This window comes from Sander vitreus, chromosome 4 (genome assembly GCF_031162955.1).
Source record: "Sander vitreus isolate 19-12246 chromosome 4, sanVit1, whole genome shotgun sequence".
In the NCBI taxonomy this organism is placed as follows: Eukaryota; Metazoa; Chordata; class Actinopteri; order Perciformes; family Percidae; genus Sander; species Sander vitreus.
The window spans coordinates 9,848,426-9,875,817 of NC_135858.1; the positions used below are offsets into that span (position 1 = coordinate 9,848,426).

A 27,392-nucleotide genomic window follows, 5' to 3' on the forward strand; every position below is an offset into this window, starting at 1 on the left:
GCTCGCACGGCTGTAGTTCCAGTAAGACAACCTGTAGGGCAGTGGTTCTCAAGCTTTTTTCAATAATGTACCCCTTTTGAATTGTTTCTTCAAGCCAAGTACCCACTGACCAGCGCTAATCATTTTCGGTAGAAAAAAAGTGTATATAAACAGGAACAGTATAACGCGGTCAGCGATAGATTTACTAAACAACAGCCTTGTAACTGAAAAAACATGTAAATGCTAATAAGAAAAAGAGACAAAAACTGTAAAAAAGACAAAAACTTGGAAAAAAAAGATGGTAGAAAGAAGGAAGGAAGAGATTCTGATTCTGATTCTGATATATATTTAAGAAACCAATGGAGAGAAATGTATTAGTACAGTTGTTTTACCAATGCATTACAAATATCGCATTTGTCAATAGTTTTATTTCCATATTGGGAACATAATTACTGACAACTTGTCGTTTTATACAAACAAACATGTTTGATTATGCTGGCATGACAGTGGGTTAAAGAGATGAGGTTTTAGGAAGAAGTCACTATCATTTGATATAGTCATTCCTAGAGTTGGAGGGGCTAACCACGACACACGCAACACACCAAAAGAGGGCGGTAATGCACCATTTAGTTTCACTAGCTACCATAACTGAAGAAGAAGAAGAAGGAGAAAAAGAAGAGGGGGGCAGGCAGAACCGCTCCCCCATCAGTCAACAGAATACATTACCGGACAGCTCGGTGTAAATACAATAGTAACGTTTACTATTCACGGGAGACACGTTTTACAACTTTGAGCCGATTAGTTGGTTCCCGCCCGCACTAGTCCAACGTTATCGTTGGTGATGATGGCAAACTGAGTAAACACTGTTGCTTCGAGTTTTTGCATAACGTTAAGTTACCTTACGTTGACGTTAGATAGCTAGCTAGCTAGGTATCTAGCAAGCAAAAGCTAGGTAAGTTTAACCTCAGTGTTTACGGCGCGTCGAGTAGCCAGTTGCTCTAGTCTGTCACGTTATCGACACAAAGCCAGGTGGCCGGGTACTTGGTGAAGATGGGTGACATAAACCCATCGACATCCAATGCATTTCAGTCGGAGGTAAGAGTAACGTCAACTGTTTTACAGTGAGTAGTCCGCAGACATGGCTAACGACGTTAGCAAATGTCAACTTGACAACCTCGATCTGTAACGTTAGCAGCTGCTGGTTAGTTAGCGTTAGCTTACTGCGCTAATGTTGTCATAATGTTAGCTATTGGTCCAGAAATTAAATAAGTCACACACGCTAAGCATTCAGACAAGCTTAGTTCAAACTGTCAACTTTGTGTTAAAGAATAGCTAAGTAATTAACGTTACTTCAGATGGTACTTTGTAAGGTAGTTGACGCTAAAGCTAGCTTAACGATTCATCGAAAAGAAAACATCATCATTGCGATGCATGCTAACATTAACGTTGGCTCACTAAGCATCGTATTCACACCATATGCTTTTATCGTCAGTTGGATAACACTCACTGATGCTTTTACGACTCTCTGTGACTCATCGACAGTCTTTAACTCGAATGTATTAATTACTTCATAGTTTTGTTTTGCTAGTTAAACTCCACCGATACTAGCCAGTAGCTAGCTTCTTGGCATTAACGTTAGTTGCTTATTTGCCGTCTATTGCTAGCCGACCTAGCGAATATTAGCTGTCGTTTATAGTTTGTTGTTTGTGGGGGTTAGTAGGAGGTTTCACTGATGAGTCCAGAAAGAAATGGTGTCCATGCGTTTAATTCACCTTCTGCATATGTTTGTCAACATGTATTTTTTTTAGTTTTTGTTCAGTTTTGTTAACTGTTACGTCGCATCGAGCCGACGCTGATTGTCAGTTTGCAGAGTAACGTTATGGTAGTGTGCCAAACACTTGTCGCTAATGTCAGCGCCATGTCGGGATGTGTAACGTTACGTTTAATGCGAATGCTCCTGTGTTTCAGGGTTTCAGTCCGCCATACCGGAGGAGGACAGTAGAGGATTTTAACAAGTTTTGCACTTTCGTCTTGGCCTATGCCGGTTACATCCCATACCCCCAAGAGGTGAGTAAATGAGGCAGTTTTTGCCTGTAGCTACACAGTAACGTTACATGCACTGCATTTACATTAAAAGGAACCATACATACCCACAATGCGTTCAATGAAATCAAAATATTTGTGGTAAGTTGATGAAGACAATACATGTATTTAATCATTTCCAGTAAAATCTGTTTTGATTGACATTGAGCAGTCTAGACTTTGTGTTGGTGGATGTCATTGTCTGGAAAGGTGGTGTTGTGAAACTGTTTGCATACTGTCTTAACAAGTAAGGCGCATATCTTTTATTTAATCTTGAATTGTGTCCACTCTGTAAATTGGATATGGGACGTTGAGTTCTCTTTTGCCCATTGAATTGCATCTTCTGTTTGGGGACAGAGAGGCAGATAGCCAGATAATGACATTATCAGGAACTAACTCTTTTGTTTCTGTAGTTTTTTGGTCTCTAAGAGTTTATTTGAGTTTCAGCATGCCCTCTGCAAAGAAATAACCTTTTCCTTGCCATTCATATGGCAAGAGTACTTTTTGTTTGTTGCCTCCTTTAGTTTAGTTTGCTGGATCAGTCTGTGTGATCTGTCATCTACAGTACAGTGCCGTTTGTCAACTCCTTACCTGAGCCCATCTGTTGTAGAAAGCTTAGTCATTAAAACATGCAACAAAGTGTGACCCCCTTATTTCAGTATGTGTGCAATTTATTGTGTTCAAACTGATGTTGGACAAATTTACTTCATCATCAGCAGCAGAGATTTCTAGATTCTGACTCATTTTGTTTCAGTTGTGGTTTTTTACTTTAAAGGTTTTTCTGTCACTGTGTTGCACTTCTGTTCCTTTTTGACACGTGCTAGATTTGTTTTCATTTCCGTCCCCTCTGGCTGTGTGCATTTCATCGTGTCGTGCAAGACTGTTCTGTCATTTGTTGATACTCGGTGATGGTTTTATGCGCCAGATATCCTTTCTACTGCAAATACAGCTCAATTGTTGTCACGTCAGAATGAGAGCTCATAGAGATCTCAATTGTACGTGGAAAAATGTAATATGATACATAGTGCAGCCCAACATTCAAGCTGTCATTAAAATGTACTTTAGCTTTGCCTGCAGTCTGATTACTGGTCACTTTTTGAAACCGATTAATAACACCAACGCTGCTGCATTGTTAGACAATGGAATTTATAACCAAAGACAGCCAAATCTTCATAGTCTGAAGCTGTTGTGAAATATTTAAGGCACTTGAATAAGCAATTTTTGTTTAGTTTAAAACGGTCTAAAGGAAATGTTAAATTATAGTGTGGTTAAAACTCACTATTTACATTATTTACAGTACTTGATTTACAGCGAAAAAAAGGTACACAACCTTATTTGTTTAACAGTAATTTAGTTTTACTACAAACCATCACCGGAAGTGCTTTTATTTTGAAGTAGCCTACACGGAAGTTGTCTGTTGTGTACTTTTGCTAGCTTGTGTACTGAGATGAACATGAGACGCTAGATGCAAACATGTCCGTCATGCTTAAGTTTGTCCACGTTCTTGTTTGTAAAACTGCAACATATTGAAGAGTAAATGTACACAGTAGAAGACAAGCATTTTTGGTCGTCATTTGAAGCCATTTCACTACAGAAGACACACACACACACACACACACACACACACACACACACACACACACACACACACTCTCTCTCTCTAATTCTTGGTACAAATGCAATGCATTGACTGGTATTGGCATTGATCTTATTGTTGAGTGGATGGATCTGTTAAAGGGATGGTTTGGAGTAATTTCACCCTAGGGTCCTTTTGCGCCATGACCTCAAGCCAAACAAGCCCCCAGAAGTTTTTTTTATCAGCCGAATGGCTTAGTGCAGGCGCTAATGGATCCAAAGTCTACAAACTACAACACCGAAAAGAGATACAACAGAAATATGTATTACTTTAACTTATTTTTTCTTCTTCTTTTCGGTGTTGTAGTTTATAGACGGTGCCTAACCACTCGTTTTACTGCCGTCTCACTGCCGGCTACTCGTAGTAGAGACCAAAGCCATCAGGCAAGTGTTATTTAAATAAACTCCTGGTGTACTGACAAACTTCCCAATGCCTCGAGTACAGAACCTATTTGTACTACTGTAGAAGTTTGGTACCATTCCGGGCATCGACAGGCAGACACAGTCAACTCATTTAAAAAAAAATGTTAAAGACCTACCTTTTTAAGAAAGCTTTTAATCTTTAAGTCTTCGTAGTACTGCATCGCCATAGAAACCCTAGACACATTCGACTGATAGCTCAAACTAGCCCAATGTTCGACCAAGGAAAAAAAACTTTTGGGGGGTTGTTTGGCTCGAGGTCATGGTGCAAAGGACCTTAGGGTGAAATTACTCTGAACCATCCCTTTAATCACCAGCTTCATCCCCGGATCTGGGTTTGCACTCACTGACCCTATGTTCTCCCATGTTGCAGGACTCTCCACTGCGCAGTAGTTCCAGTCCTCCCAACAGTACAGGCAGCACTGCTGACAGTGATGGCTGGACTCCGGGACCCCCAACCCCTTGCCCGCAGCGCCCTCCCAAGGTCCCCCAGGACAGGAGCAGGAAACGTCCACAGCCAGGAGCCACTCTGTCCAGTCACGCGAAAGATGTGAGTTGGATGACGTCACATCATTAGCCTTATATGTTCACCTTCATCCCTTTTGACATGCATGCTCCTTTTTTTTTTTCTTCTATTCTGCAGTACACAATCACCAACCTGCACCCAGATGACCGCAGGAAAGGTGACAAGCTGAAGAAGAAGAAAAGGAGAAAGGAGAGGGAGCATTCGGTTGGTGAGGAAAGCCGGGTTCAGCAGGCCCACTCAGCGGTCCCAGAGCTGCAGCACCCCATCTCCTTTGGTGGCCGAACGATCAAAGAAGAGCCTGAAGATGATTTCTGCATTCCCCTCCACCCCCAGCACCTGCCTAACCCAGCCCCCTGCAAGGAGGAGCCCAAGGAGGAGCGTCGAAACTGGGATGGTCAAGACCTTGAAGAAGGGATGGTAAAGGTACAGAAGGTAGAGGGCCTTTCAGGAAACCGAACAGTGTTCCGCCAGGGGAAACAGGTGGTGTTCAGAGACGAAGATGGATCAGGCGAGGATGAGGACATCATGGTAGACTCTGGTAAGGTTTTCTGTTGGTGCATATATTGCATTGTTACAAGTTTGACAAAGTGACCCAGCTTAACTCAGCTTATGCTCTCTCCTGTCTTTTCAGATGATGACTCGTGGGACCTGGTGACGTGTTTCTGCATGAAGCCTTTTGCGGGCCGGGCCATGATCGAGTGTAACCAGTGTAACACCTGGATCCATCTGTCGTGTGCTAAGATCCGCAAGAGCCACGTGCCAGAGACATATGTGTGCCAGAGCTGCCGAGAGTCCCGCGGAACCGCAGATGCGCGCCGCTCCCACCGCTCGCGCATAGGCCCACGCAAGCATCTGCTTGACTGACCCCAGGCCGAACCCTGAACTCGGACCCCTTTCCACTCCTGCTTCCCCTCCACCTGCTGGACTGTCCCTTCCTCCAATTCAGGTCTTGCACCCTTCGGTCTCTGTCCTTCATGGTCAGCCATGAACCCACATTTTCTATAAACACTTTGATGGACCTATCCCAAGCCCTTATCCCATTTGAAAACTTTTTGAGTGCTATTTAGATTTACTAAGGTTTGTTCCTGCTTCCCTACAGACCCTGTGCGTAAGGCAATCACTGAATGGATGTCTGTTTGTAGATGACATTAGCATAGCAGCAAACCTCTACCGTTGTGACTTGGTGTCTCATGAACACTGGAAACCTTTTGAACTGCCATATAGAGAGAATACCCTCACAACTGCCACCCACTATGGTGCATGCTGGGATTTGTGGGAAAGACGGTTTGCACTTTTCTCACTTTTGTTAAAAAGAATCCACATGACTGTTCTGTCATAGAGACAGGTATGTCTTTCTGATTAAACTGGATTTGATTTCTTTTAGATGCCTCTATTAATGTTACACAATGAACCGTTAAAAATGAGAAAACAAGTTAAGCCTTGCGTTAATTGCTTCAGATGGTGCTATAGTATTAAGCTGAGGTATAATCTAATAGAACAAAGATGTAAGATAATAGACAAGAGACTGCATCTGCTTCATGTGTTTGTTCGGTTTTGGTATTTAAGACATTGTGAAAGAATATCACTGAGGCTTGACGCCCGTACAACTGAACCAAGCGCTTGTTCCTCGCCCTTCTACTTCACAAACTGTCTTCCAGCCTCGGCTACTCCTCTAAATCAAGGTGTTACTTGGCCACACACGAAGCTTTCATACTAGCTTTTCAAAAATTTTGAAACCGTGTTCTTATTTCACCAGAATTTTCTTTCTGGTGAGTTTTCTTTCTTCGTAATAAATAACTATTATTTCACAGTTTGAAAAAGCCAGATAACAGACGAGATTGAAATGACAGAGTTTTCAGTAAAGGTGTTTTCTGTTGCCTCTGGTCAGTGTTTTTGCTGCATTTTATGACAGGATTAAACAGAGGTATTGTTATTAAATACCTTTTTATTTGCCAAACCGTTTATTTAAATTCACCTTTATTTTCAACCGTTCCATGCTCATGACAGAGTTTTCAGAGACAAGTATAGTCACAGAAGGGAACTCATATGGCTGTCCTGTTTTAAGTATCAAAAAGCTATCTTTACTGGAATAGTGTTAGATTCTGTCAAGAGTCCATTTGAAATTATGCATGCGAGTTTTTGTTTGTTTGAATGGTTGAAACTGTGTGAGGGTGCAGGCAAAGCATGTCCTGGTATGGCTCAAATATGCTTCATGGTTTTTAGGCCTTTTGTTAGATGGAGAAAATGGATATCTGCAAAGTACCATGGGTAGGGTCGGTTTGTTTTGTGTGTCTCTGAAGGGTCAGATCAGAAGAATGGGTCTCTGTCTCTTATCACCTCTCACTAATGTTTTCACAGCAGTATTCGTTTACCATACTTACATACATTATGCAGTGGGTTGTTTTTGTAGGGAACGTTTTCCTCAAAACTTGCTGGAAATTTGATTTTAAGCATTGGTATTAATGTGCCATCTGCTGTTTCTGATTATATAAAAGCCATACTGTTGTGACAGATTTTAGACTCAGAACCTTTATCTTAGTCAAGGATGGGATTTTACAATGCAGAATCAACGACTTGCCTAGGGAATGACTAACACACACAATGTTTGGTATGTAAAGAAGAAAAAACTTAAGAGTTTAAAGTGGTTAAGCTCATCTCTGCACTCGTCTTCTGGTATTTACAAATGTTGGTTAACTAGTTCTTAACCAGCAATTGCCAGATCTTAAAAAAAAAAACAAAAAAAAAACATCCGTTTGTGGTGTTTTTAGGACGTTTCAAGACCTAAAATCATTTTCGGTTTCTCAGGACGTTCATGTCTTGAGAACCTGAAAAGACTTCTTCAGGCACAAATTTCTAATTTTAATCTGCGTCTTTAAGACATCAGTGTAATTAATGTTAACAATGCTTGTTTATTCTGATCTTGGATAATCCTATCCCCTTATTGAGAAAGCGTTGTCTGTACTGTGGTGCAAACTGTTTCTGTGAAACTATTGTAAACTATTGTAAATAAAGAGTTACCATTTTAACTTGTTGCCTTTTCCCATCATATCACATGCCTTGTTTTTTGTTTTGTTTTTTAACCGGATGGTACATCTACAGTGCTCTTGAAATCAAACAAGACTCTGATCGTTTCATATTTATTGTAGTCTTAACAGGACAGAGAGAACACAGGCTCCTCAACCATACAGTCTATTCACATACTGGTGTAGGTCAGTTTTGATGATGGGATGGAGTGTAACAGCAGGGAGCAGTTTTCTGCTGGCCTCTAGAGCAGTGGTGACCAGCTTACCTGTCAAAGTACTTCACAGCACACTTTAAACAAACGAGAAAATACAAATACTACAAACAGAATCAGTGCAAAATGGCTGCTGTGATAGTGACCCCAACGCAAGACCGTTTTGCATCTCCCTGCAGAGACGGACTTCCTTCCAACTAAGTACCAAAACATATCAATCTCAATGCTTACTGTTCTGTTTTGAGCCTATCCACTCGGTCAATCACAGCAATGGGGGAAAAAAAAAATATATATCAATGAAGGGCACTACATAAAGTCAACCAGACTAGTCGTAACTTCTTAGATGTATACCCTGGAGTTCGGTAAAACTGTACAGCTTTAATTAGAGGCTTCAGCACCACTTTCAATATGCTTTATGGTTTAAATACTATACATTTTGTGCAAAATATTCCCTTGTATTCAATAAAATACCATCTGTATCCTACAGTAGCGGTTTTGATAGTGTTTTCAGGGATTCCCCATAGCCCACGACATGGTCTCCCAACAAAATTAAGAATACTTCACAAACTCACTCTTTTTGCATTTCCCTTTGTAGTTAGTGTCAATCCGCAAACAGGAGTTTGTAGTTGTAATGTGAATTTAATTAAATGTGCATTTAATATTAAAAACAATGGGACTACTGTGCAACAACACGTCTGTATCTGAACAGAAAGTGCATCATAGCACATTAGATTTCCCCATGTCAACCTCACCACTGATAAGAAAATAGCTACAGACATATTAGTTATTGTGTGGATTATCACCTCAATGACAGCCAAGTGACACGCATGGTTTTAACATCATATACCGAATATAAGAATTGACATGACATTAGCAGATTAATCCTATATTGAAATTTAAAAAATGAAAGAGGGACAGAGGACATCAAATTAAAATATATGGCACAGGACTGGTGTACAAACTGAACAAAGTCAAACAAATAACTGCAGCCGTGTAAATGGTTTCAGTGTGGTTCAGGTCAGCTCCAGTCGCACTTTTTTTTTGTCTGTCACGGTGACAGTTTTAGCAGCAACACAACCTTTGTGAGGTAAAGGGTTGATCTACGCCCTCTACTGGTCGCATCACAACCAGAAAACCGTTATTCACATCTCCATTTTTGCTAGTTTATTACAAATCCATACTCGTAGTAACTGTTGTCAGGGGCTTAGGGCTGGATGTACGCCAGTGAAGTACAAACTATAACCTTAACTTATTAAAAAGCATTGTAAGGGATTCTGTTTGGGCTGCAACTGCACAGCAACAATCAAACACTGACGCAAATCAAATCGAAGTGAAACTTCTGCCTTTAAATTGCAACGTATTATTTTTTTTTAAATCTGTTTGGAGAATTCAAGCCTTTCTCTCCTTGGTTTGATGACTACCATCAAAGGGCATCTCTAGCACTTTCCCTCTCTGTACAATCCTTCCTCCAACTTCCATATCCCAACCCTCACAGATACAAGTTTTGAGCACCAGTTTACACCTGAGCAGCAGACATGTCACTAAAAGGCATAATAAATTAGGATGGGACATTTCAACAAGTAAACGATAACATGAGTTACGCAATCGATCCTCAGTCCAGCCTCAGGGTCACTGAGACATGATCCTGCATAGTGTTACTCTAAATGTTTGCACGAGTTAGTGAAATGACTGTTGTAATGTTATAACATACATTATTAGATTCAAACCTACCAGGGTGATAATACATACACGACAAAGACGACAATGATATGGGGTCAAATTACAGCACAGCTTATATACTTGACGTATCAAATGTCAAGTATATAAGCTGTGCTGTCATTTTACATCTATAAATGTTTGTGCACTTTTAGCTCATCATTGAGGGGAATGGTCACCACGTCCGCAGTGACCATCAGTCCCCTCTGTGTAGTGCATATATAAAACTATGTTCAGGGCCAGTGTCTGATCTCCTGCAGCACGCAGATATTTGAGCAGCCCTGTCAGGTGTAGCAGACTAGAGACACAAACGGTAACATCTTGTAGAAACTCTGAGCTGACTCCTGTATTCTGCTGAATCTCGGAGACGGGCCACAGGAGGAGGAGGAGCGGAGGGACTCGATAAACAGATTCACTAATACCATGTTAAAGAGCACCAGAGGAGAGAAACAGACTCATTGTTGTGTCCGCTTCATTCTTGGGTTCTTCTGTTTACACAAGGTCTGTTTTGTTTGCGTTTTGTCCTCTGGTGTCCACAACAGTGGTGGGTTCCTAGGACTCAGACTCAATTCTGTGAACTGAAAAAGAAAAGAAATATAAGTTGGACGCATGCATATACTGTAGTAGTGTGCAGCTATATTATAAGAAAACTGGGTCTTCTGAGTAAAGTGGCTGCATACTGACATTGCTTGGGTATCCGTAGCGACTCAGTGTCTGCAGAGATGACTTGGTGCATGACACCTCTGAACTGGTACAGTAATTTGAGACTCTTGTCCTCTCCTACACAGGGGTCGTAGAAGCCCGGCAACCCTGCCTGCAAACAGAGAAGCAATTCATATGCATGCATACAGATTGGTGGATTAACAAATGGACACACTGACATTTATACACACGCACAAACCTTAGAGGCCTCGGTGAGGATGAGTTTGGAGTCCTTGACCAGGCACTGCAGAGGCACAGTAACATCGATGACCTTTGCTTTCTCCTGTTTCTGGCTGGTGTCTGACACAAACTTTCCATACCAGGCATTCAGGATGATCAGACCTAGACAGTAACATACAGTGCGTAGTGCTTTACTTAGGTGTGTGTATATACAGTATATGAATTATGATGCTCAGTTTAAAACAGAGCAGTACAGACAGACTGGAATAATGCACAGGATATGACAGACACGAGGAGTGCACAACTATAAGTGTTATTGTGTAAATTCCATCTACAGCTGTGCAAACACAGAACCTATGTCAGCTACGTCAAGCTGTGGTATGGCAACAGCAGTCCTGCTACTATGTTAGCTTGATATCATTACTGCTAACAATTTATACCTCTACTTCTTGGACAGAGCATCTAGAAAGTGCTGTGAACACATCCCATAGAGTGACTCTTCAAATAATTACATACACCCTCAACACAAATATAACAGGAAATCCATTAGCACACTGGATTTATAGTCTTGATTTACACCACACTTTGGTGTTCTGTGCACAGACTTACAAGGTTAAAACTGCAGCATGGATGGGCTACATCTTCATCACTTGCTTCACAGCAGTAGATGAGGAAAGTCACACTTAGAAAAACACAGTCCGGGAGCTACACGTATCATGGAGTTAATGCAACCATGAAAAAAAGTGTTTGAATTACACATTTGGATTTTTACCAAGTTTTGGCTGCAAATTAAAAAAAAGGTTCTTAGTTTCTCACCACGGTGTAGCGTCTGTGTGTATGTGTGTGTGTGTGTGTGTGTGTGTGTGTGTGTGTGTGTGTGTTTCCTCACCCATCTTGGATTCTTCCGCTTCTTTGATTCTCCTCACAGACTCCTGCATCAGCAGAACCTGCAGAGGAGCCGAGGGAGAAAGAAGAGGAGGAGGAGAAGAACAAAATAGAATAGACTAAAGGGAGAGGACGAGATCAGGGCGATCTGAACCTCAAAACAAATAACTGTGTTTGCATGTGAGTGTTGAGTACTCACAGCAGACTCTGCCTCGTGCTTCTTCTTGGCGATGTCTGTGGCCGAGCTCTTCCTCTGCAGCTCCAGATCTCTGAGAAGCACAAAGCAGACATCGACAATCACCCACTGGGATTCACTGTGGAGGCTCTCTATGATGACAGTGTGACAGAAACCCCCAGTAGTATTAACAACGCCCATTATCAAAATGTTGCATTTCTGCTTAACTCAGGGCTGTGTAGTTCATAACGTTCATGACGTTTCATAATCAAACTATCCCTCATACATGCAAAAAACAAATATATATATACACACACTACCGGTCAAAAGTTTGGGGTCACTTAGACATTTCCATTCCACTCCATTATAGACAGAATACCAGCTGAGATCAGTTGCATTGTTTTTTTTAACCAGGGCAGCAGTTTTCAGATTACATTATGTGCTTACATAATTGCAAAAGGTTTCTCCAATGTTTTCTCAGTTAGCCTTTTCAAATGATATCAGATTAGTAAACAGAATGCACCTTTGGAACATTGGATGAATGGTTGCTGATAATGGGCAATGTAGATATTGCATTAAAGATCAGCCACTTCTTTCTACAACAGTCGAGAACCCTTTTGCAATTATGTAAGCACATAATGTAATCTGAAAACTGCTGCCCTGATTAAAAAACAATGCAACTGATCTCAGCTGGTATTCTGTCTGTAATGGAGTGGAATGGAAATTTCTAAGTGACCCCAAACTTTTGACCGGTAGTGTACGTTACAAAACGGCTAAGCTTAAGGAGTAGTTCACAGGTTAACAAATAAAGATATGGTAAAAGGTTAGCAGATCCATTCACTGTCAAATTCTGGCAATGTGAGATGCTGATTGAGTGTCAGAGGTTATGAGGACAGGAGATGTACTGACTGCTCTTTCTGTGCTTGTGTATATGGGATGATGATCAGTCTGTGGATGGCCATGTAGACCAGCAGGGGTCCCACAGTGGCGTAGAAGACAGCGCTGGGCAGCAGCTGATCTGTTAGGTGGACAGGAAACAGGTACGTCTGACTGGCACGCGCCAACCTGCACGGAAACACCAGGACAAACATGCACACACATTAGATAACGATACAGGTAGATAAGGATCCACGAGAGAATGAGATCATATTTTGGGTTGGCCAGTACTTGATCTTGAGTGTGACTCCCTGAGGGACCCCGATGCTGACAGTGGCTGACAAGACACTGTGTCGACTGATCTTCCTCTCCGCTCCATATTCCACCACAGTACCAAACCAGCCTGTCCTGGAAAGGGAGCCACACAAAAATGAACAGAGACCATTAGAGTTAAGCACAGTACAACCAGTACTCTCTGGTTTTCTTTTTACAACTTCTAAAAAACAATTGTCATCAATTGTTATATTTCCTTTGATAATCGTAGATAACACGCTGCTAAAAGTTCTCATGTTCCTTCACTAATGATCACAAAACATATTTTTGATCCTGACATTACTAGGATTTGAAAAGACAAACTGCTATTATGAAATACTTTTTCATGAAAAGCTTATATCACAATAATTTCATAATGTTCTTGCAATAACAAGACAATGTAATTAAAAAACACTTGAAATCCTTCTAGACACTTCACACACACACACACACACACACACACACACACACACACACACACACACACACACACACACACACACACACACACACACACACACACACACACACACACACACACACACACACACACACACACACACACACACACACACGGAATAATTTAATACTAGGCAGAAAAGCAATGTTTTCGGCTGGCGTTAAGTTGCTTTGACAAGGACATTCCATCTGCTAATCAATAGATTATTATTTGTTTGCATTGCTATGTTTTTTGCACAGCGCCTGTCCGTTAAACCAGCTCATTTACAGAAAATAAGTCCTTTGAGACAGGATATGCAGACAGACGTACTTCACAGAGCCTTTCACTTTGGTCTGGTCCTCATCCTGGAACTTGTACTGGTAGCTCATCATCAGGTAAGAGTGAGGCACACCCAGCTGGAAGGGGTGGGGTTGGGAGAGAAGTAATACAGGATGCATATAGTATATACAGTGAAAAAATAGCAAATCTCGGGTCTCTTGCATTTGTGTGTACCTGCAGAGCCAGAGTAAAGTGGCTGCTCTTTGTGTCTCGGACCAGGCTGGTGGTCATGGCGCTGTTGGGCCCCCAGCGCCACTGCAGATAGCCCATGGTGTTCTGGTCCAGGTGGCGTGCTGTCATCAGAGAACAGCTTGGCCGCAGACCTCGAGGTGAGAACTGCAAACCACACTGGGCTGTCAAGAAACTGGACAGAGAGGAGACACAAATAGAGAACATTAAAGAGAGGGAGAATGCCGTTCATATGTCAATACAGTTTGCATTAGAGTCTCTTATATCAAACAACCAGGCCTTACCAACGTGAAGTGAGGTTGCGAAACACCTTTAACCCAATCAGAGGTCCAAGTATGTCTCCTGCACCCAACTCCAACTGCAAATCCGAACGCACAGAAACATGTATTGGTAGATGGGCAAGTCTGTGCCAAAATTACTAAAACAATCCTATTCTAACATTTAACACATGCACTTTGTAGTTTGTTGTTGCGTGTGTGTGTGTGTGTGTGTGTGTACCTCTCCCCAGCCCTTGGCTGATGTAACCCTTCGTACGGTCATGTTAATGTTGCCCCCTCCATTCCCATTGTGTGTAGAGAGCGAACCAGACAGCACCGCCGTGTCAGAGTTTGTCAAAGGAGCCTTAAGAAAGACAGGAAAGTCGTGCCTGATAAAACAGAGAATTATACAGTGACCCTGGCTTAGGTTAGGGTCACTTAGGTAAGAAAATGCTAAGTCAGTGTGTTTGGGTTTACCTCTATGGACTGGGAAATGTGCATCTTGTTGATTTCAATATGAGGAAATCCTCCTCCTGGCATCTCTTCAAAGTCCTCATCATAGCGGTCAAAAAGGTCTGTTGCATCCACACCCACGCTGATGGTGCCCTAAATAATGAGGGAGTGAAGGGGAGAGTTTGACCGAATTAATTAAGAAAGAAGGAAAAGGGTGAGGGACATAATGAAATGAATGTGGAAACCCACAGTCAAATTTTTGCGGCCCACACAAGAAATAAGTAGTGAAGTTGACAGATGAATGCGGTGCAGTTGTGACTGAGAAAACCTTAGGGTTAGTTCTTTGCTGCAGTCTCCTCTCTTCTCTTTCTCTCTGCAGCCTTTCGTACTCCTCTCGAATCTCTGCCGGAGTTCTCTTCCTTTCCACCACCTACACAGCATCAACACCATAAGGTATGGTAATAGAGATATGTTAATGTAAAGTATGTATTATGTAGCAGCAAAACCACAAAAAAAGTTTGTTAAACAGAACAAATACCTCCCAGCCTTCCACCTCCAACCCTTTCTTCCCAAAGATGTCATAGATGGCTCTGGAGTGAGCATCACTCAGCACTGAGGGGAAAGAGGGAAATTACGGTTCAGTTTATGTAGGTGTGTTGTTGTCTTGATTTTCTTTGTGCTTTGAATGGCAATAAAAATGTAAACTAAATGGTTTAAATTCCAACTGGTGTATACCTGCAAGCGTCCTTACCTTCATATGCCTGGTGCACCTGGTTGAAAAGCTGCTCAGCCTGGCTCTTCAGCTCTGGGTCTCGATGTTTGTCAGGATGATAGAGCATGCACAGCCTCCGATATGACGCCTTTAGCTCCTCCAATGTAGCCTGTGACAAGAGAGGAGACATGTCTCACTCATATAGGGCTGCAACCAATTCTTTTTATTATTGATTAATCTACCAAATATTTTGTTGATTCTTCGATTAACCGTTTCATCTGTAAAATGCCAGAAAAGATAAGGTTTTTATCCAAACAGTTCAGTTTAATGTACTATTATATAAGACACACTAAAGTAGGAGATCTTCACATTTTAGAGGATGGAATAACTTATAAACAAAATCGTTGCAGATTTATTTTCAATCACTTGGCTGATTAATCAATAATTCATTCCCGATGCTGACACAACACTGTTGCATTGAAGCATCCTATTTTTATAGAACGTAAAAAAAACAGTCCACTGACATTAGACAAGGACTTAAAAGTGTGACAACTTCCTGTTAGGCTAGGGTGTCTGCCATAGTAACTACTTAATGTTAGCTAACGTTTTCCAGTTCTTATCACGTCCAAACATAGGTCCAGGCCTCTCAGGCTCCCTAGTTTATTGAGAACTGATATTTGAGAAGGTGCTTATCAATGCATACATTAGTTTTTGCAAACACCCACTTCAAAGTGCAAACACTGCCTCCAATCAAGTAAAGTAGATGCTGAAATATCATGCTTTTCATGCCTCTGCGGCATCAACACCGGTCTCGGATGATCGTGCTGATGAAGAAGACCGTCATTCAACTGGAGGATGATGCACCGACTGCAGACCAGTTTCTCAATGGAAATCTACCCGACATTCACGGCAAAAGGTCCGTCACCATTCGGCGTCATTGTAAAACTAAATGAACCGTACCTCTTTCCTGACGTTGAGCAGAGAGTAGTAATCCTGGTTATCAAACTCAAAATCATCATCGTCTAAGGATGCCGCCATGTTTGCGTTTGGTACGGTCCCGCCCACCACTCCAGTGTTCTGGAAGCTCATTGGTTAGCCGTATGGGAAGCGGAAGTTGCTCTGCCGCCCTCTGCTGGTTGTATTTGGGTTTGAGTTTAGCGCCAAAAAGATGTCATAACTCCATACAAGAAGAAAGCGGATTGTGAAGTGTCTTTTTCTTTATAGAAGGTATTTGTCAGTGAGTAAACTAGCGTTACTTCCCTTTATTTTTCATTGAAAACATTTGGCATCGGCAGATAAAGATAAAGATTTTACAATAAAAAAATATTAGTTTTTAGAATTATGGGTTACACTCCCAAACAGTATGCTATACAGCTATACAGCTTTAAAATACTGCTCCTATGTTGAGTAATGATCAGAAACACAATGAATGATCATACTGACAGGAGCGATACATTCTGCTTATCATAGCCTACTAGGCCTGTACTTCAACATGTTGAATGCAGGACTTTTACTTGGAATAGATTATTCTATTTCTCTTTAAAACTGTTTTTGTATTTCAGTAGCCTATTTAGTAAATGATCTGACAACTTCTTTTACAGCTTTACACATCATGTTATTGGATTATTATTATTGATGCATCAACATGTAAGCAGCATTTTTATGTTGTTGCCAGTCATGGTGGAGTTCATTTTAAATAGGCTACAGATACTGATAGGCATAGCTTAATCTATAGAAATACTATAATCATTTTAGAAGCTCATCCTATTTTTTTTGGATGAAATGCGTGCGTGCGTGCGTGTTTATGTTTGTGTTCATCTGATGTGCGCTTATGGTTGCTAAGGCAGTGAAGGTGAGAATCTGGCTGCATTCGGGGAGGGGGAGGGGGTGGGGGCTTATGTGTGTCAGTTTTAGGTCATATCATGTATAATTGTAATCTACATTTTTACTCCCTCAGCTAAACTCTTGGGGATCGTTGTTGTCACAGAAAGCCATTTCATTCAGACTGTTCCGAATGTTATTCATTCTTTCATGATTTATTTAAAAGGTGCCAAAAATCACCATTGCAATATTATCTCCATCTCAACTAATAGGTTGATGAAATCTTTATTTCTAACTCAGTGTGTTTGACATTTATTTATAAACATCCCCTGGTTTAGTCTGCTCTAAGTATTGCTTTCGTTTTCCTGCCTGTTCAAAATACTGATATCACACATCTCTGTTAAGCCTATAAACACACCATCTGAATGTTTTGTTATGGATGACACGCAGTTCCTTCGCAGTTTAAGAGCTAGAAATGACACTGCACTAAAGACATCTGTTTTATTATCAGACTATTCTTAATTGATTCTTCTGATCTCTTCCTCAGCAAAGTGATACCGTAAACCAGTGGTTCCCAACCTTTTTTCCTTGGCGCCCCCCTACTTATGTCTAAGAAAAGCTGAGCCCCCCCCCCCTCCGAAACCGAAGTTGAGGTAACTGTCCAGATAGAGCCTTACTTTCTGTTTTGATACAGAGGAGTTATCAGCACTTTTACGTTTCTCCGCTATGTTTCAGTCATACTATAGTGATGCCGTGGCGGGATGATAGCAGCTAGCAGCTGACCTGATGACAGCAAGGGTCCCAGGTTAAGAGGTCCCGGAGGTTTGGCCTACTAAGTAGCCTGCCTACAATTTTAAGCGAGAACTAAAATATGTAGTTTTTATACAGACTTTTGTATACATTATATATTCTAGTGTATTATTATAATTTGTTTAACATGTGCAAATACTTTTTTTTTTTTTTTACCTCAAACCAGATAAAGACTTGCGCACCCCCTGTGATCTTTGCCGCCCCCCTGAGAGGTCCCCAGACCCCAGGTTGGGAACCTCTGCCGTAAACGACCCTCTCTCCACTAGGGAGCGATGCTGAGCAAGATGTCTTTAACGGGCAATTACTTTGATAACTTCAACTTTACAAGTAGTATCATACATCTGAGATGCACATGTTCAAGTGTATAGCACCAAAAATTAGACAGGCATACACAGAAGCGTGCAGGAGAGCATGCGAAGGGCAGCCAGAGGCAAAGGGAAGGCCGTGGGTTGAGAGTCCCGTTGCATAAAAAGACTAAAACTGTAGATGAGACAGATGGCCCATGGGCAGATCAGCAGGCACTGTACCACATAAATATAAAAACCACAGATACTGTTAGGCATAGCTTAATCTATAGAAATACTATAATCATTTTAGAAGCTCGTCCTATTTTTTGGGATGAAATGTACAGTAATGTGTTAGGAATAAGACTCGGTTCTACATCAACTTCAGAGCTAGAATTACATACAGCACAGAATATTTGCTGTAGACCAGTTTTATAATTAGACATGCATTCTCAATCAGTAAAGTACAGATGCCTCAAAATTCTACTGAAAATTATAGTTTGGATTTTATGGAAGTAGGGTTGTAAGAAAAATGTAGGCTAATTTTCACCACCGCTAAACCGCTAGGCTACTCAAAGTAGCCTATAGGGTTTAGTGCTATATTTCTGTTCATATGTTATAGACTATACTGTAGTTTATATTTGAAATGTGTATCTGCCAAACCTAATCATGTGCAATGTAAGCTACGACTTTGTTGTTTGTATGAAATTACAATTGTCTTGCACGTTTGTGCATGTAGCAGCATACTTCCATCGGACAAATGGCTTCGAAGGTTTAAATGAAATCGATTATTTCGGCTACATATCTTATAACCTGTACATGTTCCTCATTGGCATTCACCCTGCTTGAATTCCGTCGATTCAAAGAGCTTTGTGTGTCTCTGCACTTCGAGGCTACGCAAAGCACTTCGCTGCAGAGGAACCGTTCAGAAGCTAGATTTCCGTCAAGCGTGTCTACGGAGAGGTTTGTTTCTGTCAAACACAAGTCTTTGGTGCAAAGGCGATAATCTATCCAGAGGCACAGGGTGACAGTGTGGGGAACATAATGGTCCCGGTTAACCACTACGATTTAGAAGGGATAACCTAGTATGAAACGGTAGAATTAAAAATAGCCTCTCAGTAACACTGTTGTGAAAGGCTCATTAAAAACTTAACTTCCCGTAGGAATATTACAGCAAGGAAACAACGATTTCCTGGTAGAGCCAAAATACGCAACAAGGGGAGACGGGGGGGAACAGGAGGGAGACTGGGTGGGGGGGGGTGACATGTGTTTCATTTAATCCTATAAGTTTTCACCTGACCTATCATCACTTCAATTCAATAACACGGCTCAAAGAAAGCAGGCAGGGAGTGCGCACAGCCTGTGTAGGCGCGTGTGGAGCTGTCCTTTCAGCACCGCGAGCTTCAGCACCACAGCTAATGACAGCACCCGCCAACCCACCGAAAATGTAAAAATTGCACATCCAAGTCTCTTTCATGCAGTTCTTGTCATTTAGATTCAAGGGAGGTTCATAATTTATGGCGAGACACGACCTTACAAAGCATTGTGTCAACAGTCCACTGAATTTGCATGTGGACAAATGACCGCGCGCCTTTGTGTGGGTGTAATGTATACGTGTGTGTGTGTGTGTGTGTGTGTGTGTGAGAGAGAGAGAGAGAGAGAGAGAGCGAGAGAGAAGACGATGATGAGCATGATGATGATGCTGTGGGAGGCTGTCAAGGTGTCCTCGAATACAGACGTCGTTTAGTGGCGTGAGAGGGGAGAGAGAGCGAGGAAGAGTGCGCGTGAACGTCAGGGGGCGGGGCCAATGGGAACAAACGGAGGGATGGAGAGTTCCACGAGTCACCATCACGGATCCCCGCTGTCAATCCTCACCCTTTGGACCAATAGCTTCGCTGAAACGACAGGCTCGCCCTCCCCCCACCCCTTCTTCACAGCACCGCCCCCCTCCTTGAGCTGTCCTCTCTGTGCACGCGCGTGGTCCCCCTCCCTCCCTCTCCCCCACCACCTCCACCACCACTAGGTCGAGTCGAGGAGGAGGAGGAGGAGGAGGAGGAAGAGGAGGAGGAGGAGGGATGAGGCGCGCGGCGGAGGGGAAATGGCTGCCGAAAACAAGCCGGAAGGTAAGAGAGAAATAACTGGTTTTATTTGAGGTGGCAGAGTCCTGCTATTCGGGGTTCAGACGAGGCGATGAAGGGACGGAGGCATAGAGGGGGAGAGAGATAACGGCACGGCTTTCCCTTTCTTCTAGCCCGTCCCGAAAACACGGACGCTGGTGCTGAACCAGCGACTGTGTAGAGCACGGTTAACCGACAGCAAATAAATAACGGAAGGAGAGTTGTCCCGTCGGTAGGCTCTGAGTGTGTCGGGATAGGGTAGTTTTTCACCGTCCAGTGCTTGCCAGCGTTTTCCCTGAGCAGCTGGTTTATGAGTGCTTTTGAAGCGTTTATCATAAAGGGATGAGAGAGGATGAGAGTGGTTCACGCTGAAGGAATTCAGATGCTTTCTGTGTGTGTGTGTGTGTGTGTGTGTGTGTGTGTGTGTGTGTGTGTGTGTGTGTGTGTGTGTGTGTGTGTGTGTGTCTTTAAGCATAAAATAGACCATTGAATCGTAGATTTCCCTTTCTGACATGCACGCAACCTCCCAGACCAGCTGTGCATTTTTTTAGTCACAATCCAATTTGTGTGTGTGTGTGTGTGTGTGTGTGTGTGTGTGTGTGTGTGTGTGCGTGCGTGCCTGCGTGTTTATGTTTGTGTTCATCTGATGTGCGCTTATGGTTGCTAAGGCAGTGAAGGTGAGAATCTGGCTGCATTCGGAGAGGGGGTGGGGGGGGTGCCTTATGTGTGTCAGTTTTAGGTCATATCATGTATAATTGTAATCTACATTTTTACTCCCTCAGCTAAACTCTTGGGGATCGTTGTTGTCACAGAAAGCCATTTCATTCAGACTGTTCCGAATGTTATTCATTCTTTCATGATTTATTTAAAAGGTGACAAAAATCACCATTGCAATATTATCTCCATCTCAACTAATAGGTTGATGAAATCTTTATTTCTAACTCAGTGTGTTTGACATTTATTTATAAATATCCCCTGGTTTAGTCTGCTCTAAGTATTGCTTTCGTTTTCCTGCCTGTTCAAAGTACTGATATCACACATCTCTGTTAAGCCTATAAACACACCATCTGAATGTTTTGTTATGGATGACACGCAGTTCCTTCGCAGTTTAAGAGCTAGAAATGACACTGCACTAAAGACATCTGTTTTATTATCAGACTATTCTTAATTGATTCTTCTGATCTCTTCCTCAGCAAAGTGATACCGTAAATGACCCTCTCTCCACTAGGGAGCGATGCTGAGCAAGATGTCTTTAACGGGCAATTTTTTTGATAACTTCAACTTTACAAGTAGTAGTAGTAGTAGTAGTAGTATCATATATCTGAGATGCACATGTTCAGGTGTATAGCACCAAAAATTAGACATGCATACATAGAAGCGTGCAGGAGAGCATGCGGAGGGCAGCCAGAGGCAAAGGGAAGGCCGTGGGTTGAGAGTCCCGTTGCATGAAAAGACTAAAACTGTAGATGAGACAGATGGCCCATGGGCAGATCAGCAGGCACTGTACCACATAAATATAAAAACCATCCCCCCTGCCCATACTGTACTGTACTCACACACACACACACACACACACACACACACGCAAACAGACTCACGCATTCACAGTATGAGGGTTTTTTGTCCATTGCCCCCTCTGTGTTATGTGTAGAGACGATGTAATAATTTACGAGCTTTAGCCATGCTGAATGGAAGCCAAATGAATCACAGGAGCGACAAAGCCAGACAACAGCGATCCACTCTTTCAATCCCTTGGCAGATGTGCGTGGCGCTGATCAGCAGAGTACACCAGTGGGCATGAGAACAACATCCACCATATAGCCTGGAAGACCATCTCCCTCTGCGCTGGTTGGTCTACTTTGTATCATAGCAACAGTGGTCAGGGAAACAGAGAAATTATGAGAGAGAAGAGAAACTAAAGCTGCGTACAAGTTAGTCACACACATGGAGGCAGTGTATCTACTGTGGCCAATTGATCAGGGGACACAATGGATACAAGTTAGTGGATCAGAAAAAGGATCAGCCCACATGCATATCACTTGGAGTTTTGTTTCTGGGCTATAGAGGAGGAAGAATGAGGTAAAGTGTGCGACTGCCAAGGAAAAAGTCTGGAGCGTCTCCTAAATATGTCTTTGTCTCTTTCTCGCTCTTTCTCACTTTGTAGGACTGAAGAAGATAAGAAATCCAGAGCGAATGGTCAGGATTGCCGTTGGTTACACAGGACACACCCCTCCCAAGAATGATGACACTGACGCCAACAGTAAGAGACACACAAACACCCTTCACACTGTTTGTGTGCGCATGCACACATTTGTCTGTAGCACATTGTGAGCAAGTATGAAAGCCTTCTGGCAGAATGATGTGATGTGGGAACTGAGGTCTCCTTCTCATCTGCTCTGTCACAGATCACACTTACGCATACACACACACACACACACACACACACACACACACACTCACACGTAGACAAAACAAACACACTGTCTGTGCTGAGACGCCATTCCAATTCAGCTCTGTTACACATCATGTTTATTCATGCATGCCAGTACAGTATTAGTGGGCACACACACACACACACACACACACACACACACACACACACACACACACATAGCCATAGAGAAGCCAGGGCTTACTTTGGCTATCAGTAGTTTATTGTCATACCTAATCTGTACACATGGCATTATGTATCTATAATCCTCAATGGGCCTGGTTAAACAAGAAGTGAGATGGAGGGTGTAATCTGGGGTCGCCGCATGGTCGTGTAGCTGTATGCGTGTGTCCTGGGCATGTGTGTGATTGCTGGTGTGTTAGACCGACTATAAAAGCAATGATTGCATTGATTGGTTATTGATTTCTGAGGGCATGGCGCAGAATGATGCATGTCTCTGCCTCTGTGTATATGTGTGTGTATATTATGGGGACAAATTGGAAGCAAATAAACAGATGTGAGGAGGAGCAGAGAGACGCTGCTTAGGGAGGAGGTGGTGGGGGTTATGGGTATAGGGTGGGGAGGTATGTGGAAACGCTTCCCCCCCCCACAATGCACACCCCAACCTCTTTTCAATTTCAAAAGGAGCAGATGGCTTCATACCTGCACCAGACCCTCTTTTTGTGTTAAGAGGGATAAGAGCAAACAAGACTGTCACAAAATAGCCAATAAAGAATTAAAAGAAAATCTTTAAAAAAAAAAACACACACACACAATACAATGGAATAGAACAGAGAGTTCTGTTTGGGATGGCTGTTTAACATGAGCAGAGACTTCCCGGGCCTATCCCTGTCTCCTATCTCTTCTCACGTCCCAGCTGGAGGATTACTGGAGGAAAAGTTTATCAGCAGAATGATAAAATTAGCATGCACGCCCATCTCTCTATCCCCCCCCCTCCGCCCCCTGCTCTCCCTCCCTCTTCCTGCACTCTCGCTCATCCTATGCTATGCTCCCCCCCTTTCTTCTCCTTGCCCTGGCTCTCCCTCCTGCCCTCCTACCCTCCCTCCCATCCCTATATCTAGCTGCTGTGCAATGAGCCTTTCTTTCTGTCACATTAATTTCATCCCGAAAAGGGGGAAAATGTGAAAATTTCCCCTGACGCCTCCTAATATCAGTAGGGGGAGAGTTAAGAGTTGCATTTGGAGCATTTTTCTCTCTCTTTACCGAGTAGAGTTTTATAATTAACTGACAGCCATCTCACAAGGGCATTGGCTTGTTTCTGTGTTAAATATGGAGATGACAGTTTTATGAGGTAAAATATTCATCAGTCGTAGGCCGCTCTTCTGTGTGATTGCAGTCTAAATTATGGCATTTGATGGGCAACCAAAGCAACGTTTCACTTTGGTCGCACATTTTCACTTTTTAGCATGTATACCTCTATATAACTTAATCAGCCAGCAGTTTCACATTAGCATTCAGGCTTTGTCACTCTTTTGGACTCTTTTTACTAGATTAGCAAGAGAGTGAGTGATCTGTACAGCCAGAAATGTGTAGCTTACTGCTGAGGGACCCACATGAAGCACTGCAGGTATTGAAACAGTTTGATTATTTCAAGCATAAATGTGATCAGCACTGAATTTACATATTTAGATGTGTTTTTCCCGTGTCCCAGGATGGTTCATTTTCCTGGGTAGCCAGAAACAGAAGAGAAGTTTTTGCCCCATGTCACACCACAGTATAGCTCCACTGAGAGCCATTCGGAACAGATGGAAAAGACAATTGCGACAGTACCCAGGCAGAATTTTTTTAAACAGGGACGCGTTCGCTGGTTCGGAATTGTTAGAAATACAAGATACAACCCTTTGGGGTGTAAAAGCTCATCAGCATTCAACAAATCTGCAAAGTTGGTCTTCCATTCCTTGTCAGAAGGGAGAGTAAATGTGAGGATAGGTTAAGATGACGATCGTGTCCATGAAGGTGTGCTTTGAAAGGGATTTCGGTACCAAGGTCACTGGTAAAAAAACGCCACTCTGGGACAAATACTGTGATGTCTGTTCTTTGATCGGCAGGCACTGTGTGTATGTGTGTGTGTGTGTGTGTGTGTGTGTGTGTGTGTGTTTGCATGTATGAGCGTGCGCGCAGGTGTGTGTGTGTGTGTGTGTGTGCGTGTGTGCGCGTGTGTGTGTGTGTGTGTGTGTGTGTGTGTGTGTGTGTGTGTGTGTGTGTGTGTGTGTGTGTGTGTGTGTGCCGACGCATGTGCAACGGGCTTGTTTGATGTGGTGGTTCTGGTACATTTCAAAGGCAAGGCTCTGATGAGAATTCTTCAGAACAGCAGGGGGAGGGGAGGGGGTTATAGCCAGGAGGGGAGGGGTTTAAACGCTGATTGGCATTCATAGCAGAGAGGCTGGAGTGCTGCTAAAAAAGAAATTAGGCTTTAACTAAGCTGCACCATTCAGCTGTTTAACTAAGCTGCTGCACCGTTCAGCTGTTTGAAATTTTGTCTTCTCAGGCCTTCTATTAATAAATGCATAATTGATTAGGGGAGCATACGTGCCTGAACACACTTCCTACTGACACAAACACACACATGCCCAGACACCTACGTACTCACATGAGCACACACAAAGACCCCACTCCTGTCCTGCTACAGTACTTTCCTCTTTCCGTTTTGTGTTACCTTGTTCCATCTCTTTCTCGTCCTTGCATGATTCTTACTTTCTAAATCTTCTCTCTCTCTCTCTCTCTCGCTCTCTTTCTCTCTCCCTAAGTTTCTTTTTTCTTCATTAACTGTCTCTCTCCGGCTCATTGTCTCCCTGCCTCTCTGTCACCCGCTCTGACCCTCCCACCCCACCTATCTCTCTTTTTCTCTCGCTCTGCCGTCTGCCCTCAGGTAGAGTATAATTCCTATCTTCCCAGGGGAGTCATGAATGGACGCCCTCTACTCAAATGCTTATCTATAACCTTTGAGTGCTTGCTCTCTTTGACTTCTGAGCGGCACACCCGTTGGGCACACACTCACAAACAGGCACACACACGCACATACACGTAGACACACGTGTACACACACACACACCTACACACACACACACACACCAGGGGCTCTATCTTTGTGCGGACGCAATGCACTGGTAAAGTACTACTTTCCTGAGGTGTAGTGGGATTTTTTTCCTCACCTGCAAATATTCAGTATTTTGGTGATTCTCTGCCTGTTTTTTTTTTTTTATTACAATTTCCTTAAACAGCTGGGCACTGTAGTTTTTAGCAAACAGATGTCAATAATGCATTTATTGGGGACTATTTTCAGCAGCAGATTTGGTGCTAGCACCCAGTGCAACAGTGTAGCTCACTGATCTAAAAAAAAACTTACAGTTTTTGGACAACAATAGAGGATTATAGCAGAGAGAAATAAGCTGTATTAAGCTTTGGCTACACAGGCAATGCTTGTCAGTAGGATCCATTGTTGATTTTTGGTCTTTTTTTATGGAATTTGTTGATAATAAGGAAAAAAATGAATATCACCAGGCAATAATACAGAGGAGGTAAAGGTTAATAACAGATTTTTACCAACTTTTGCATTTCCTCTCCTGTGTAGCGTTTGAATCATTGTGATTCTAAAATAAAGTGCATCATTACACACAGAAACCATGAAGCTCCTAAACATTACCTGCCTGTAGCAACATTTGGGCTTCTGTATATTTGCACTTGTGACTCTCCCGCTCCCGTACAAGAATATTAGTTTCCTCTCAGGAGGAGCTAGTCTTTTAGTCTCTGCTCTATTACCAAACTGTCTGTATAAAACTGCCGGGAGACCATTGCTTTTAAAGGGGGTAAGGGATGCCCATGTGGTTGGCCATGATTACTACCAACCCCAAATGCAATGATAATGTATGATAATGGATTCTTCTTAATCCAAATCTGTTTCCCGGTGGGCCCCAGGTGTGCTGTGCACCTCCACCTGCTATCCACATATAAGTGTGCTGCCACTCCTTCTGTGACTGCACACTTAACTATTGTTTGTACCTGTACCTTGATTGCCAAGGTTAACAACCTTACTTGTCTATATCACTGTGAATCACCAATAAGTGAATGAGATATAATAATACAAACTTAAATAAAGATGACTTGGAAATATGAAACACAGTTTGTGTGCAATTTGCTTTATTCATTAGGAATAACACACATACTGGGCCATACAAAGTATAAGCCTGACATCTCTTCACTGATATGCCAAACATTCTCAGCTGTATTTCTGATGAATCACAAATCCCAGCAAGTTAACACAAATCAAGTACTGGATTGACCAAAATGACTTAAAGCTTATGTCTTTCATAGTCCTGATCACATCTTTGTGCAAATTCACTTGCTTAGGTTATCAGCCTTTAAAAACGCTACACAATAAAAGTGTGTTATGATTGTATTCATCCACGTTCCGGAGATGCTGCTTTTTGGTATTCTCCTTGCACAATGTCTCTGTGTCTGATGAGAGATTCCTCTCCTCTTCCTTCTCATCCCTCATTTATCTTTCTTTATCTTCACCTCCGCTCTTCCCCTACCCCCCCTCCCACTCCAGATGAGCCAGGCCAGTTGAAGATCTACCTTCCTAAGAAGCTGCTAGAGTGTCTACCCAAATGTTCCTCTCTGCCCAAGGAGCGCCATCGCTGGAACACCAACGAGGTGAGACTAAAAAGCTGATCTACGCTTCTGCGTTGAAACGACGGCGTACCCCCGCAGACCCCTCTTCGTCGCCACGAACCCCCCTCCGAGCCCTCCGCCATAGCTCAATGTGCACCTCCAAAAGATTTTAACTTTGCGTCGAG

The 27,392-nt window shown here is 42.6% G+C and overlaps 3 protein-coding genes across 3 annotated transcripts in view; 2 read left to right on the plus strand and 1 right to left on the minus strand.

The window, feature by feature from the left end:
- Window positions 1–640: 640 nt before the first annotated feature.
- On the plus strand, window positions 641–6,025 carry phf13 (PHD finger protein 13). The gene is made up of 5 exons (XM_078248120.1): window positions 641–1,074; window positions 1,948–2,046; window positions 4,490–4,666; window positions 4,760–5,180; window positions 5,274–6,025. The coding sequence occupies exons 1-5, from the start codon at window positions 1,030–1,032 to the stop codon at window positions 5,504–5,506; spliced, it is 975 nt and encodes a 324-aa protein (XP_078104246.1). The 5' UTR covers window positions 641–1,029; the 3' UTR covers window positions 5,507–6,025.
- Window positions 6,026–7,765: 1,740 nt separating this feature from the next.
- On the minus strand, window positions 7,766–16,201 carry LOC144516648 (dnaJ homolog subfamily C member 11-like). The gene is made up of 16 exons (XM_078248121.1): window positions 16,073–16,201; window positions 15,152–15,281; window positions 14,939–15,012; window positions 14,729–14,830; window positions 14,425–14,553; window positions 14,189–14,311; window positions 13,975–14,048; window positions 13,676–13,865; window positions 13,493–13,578; window positions 12,703–12,819; window positions 12,445–12,600; window positions 11,560–11,629; window positions 11,365–11,422; window positions 10,495–10,637; window positions 10,278–10,407; window positions 7,766–10,171 (listed from the first exon to the last, which is right to left on the minus strand). Exons 1-16 carry the CDS (start codon window positions 16,199–16,201, stop codon window positions 10,146–10,148), a joined length of 1,737 nt encoding a protein of 578 aa, XP_078104247.1. The 3' UTR covers window positions 7,766–10,145.
- A 3,843-nt stretch (window positions 16,202–20,044) lies between these two features.
- Window positions 20,045–27,392, plus strand: part of LOC144517460 (calmodulin-binding transcription activator 1-like) — a 47,270-nt gene continuing 39,922 nt past the window's right edge. The window contains exons 1-3 of the mRNA XM_078249589.1: window positions 20,045–20,150; window positions 22,309–22,404; window positions 27,146–27,249. Of these exons, the coding sequence (XP_078105715.1) occupies window positions 20,126–20,150; window positions 22,309–22,404; window positions 27,146–27,249 (225 nt within the window). The 5' untranslated portion in view covers window positions 20,045–20,125. The remainder of the gene's footprint in view (window positions 20,151–22,308; window positions 22,405–27,145; window positions 27,250–27,392) is intronic.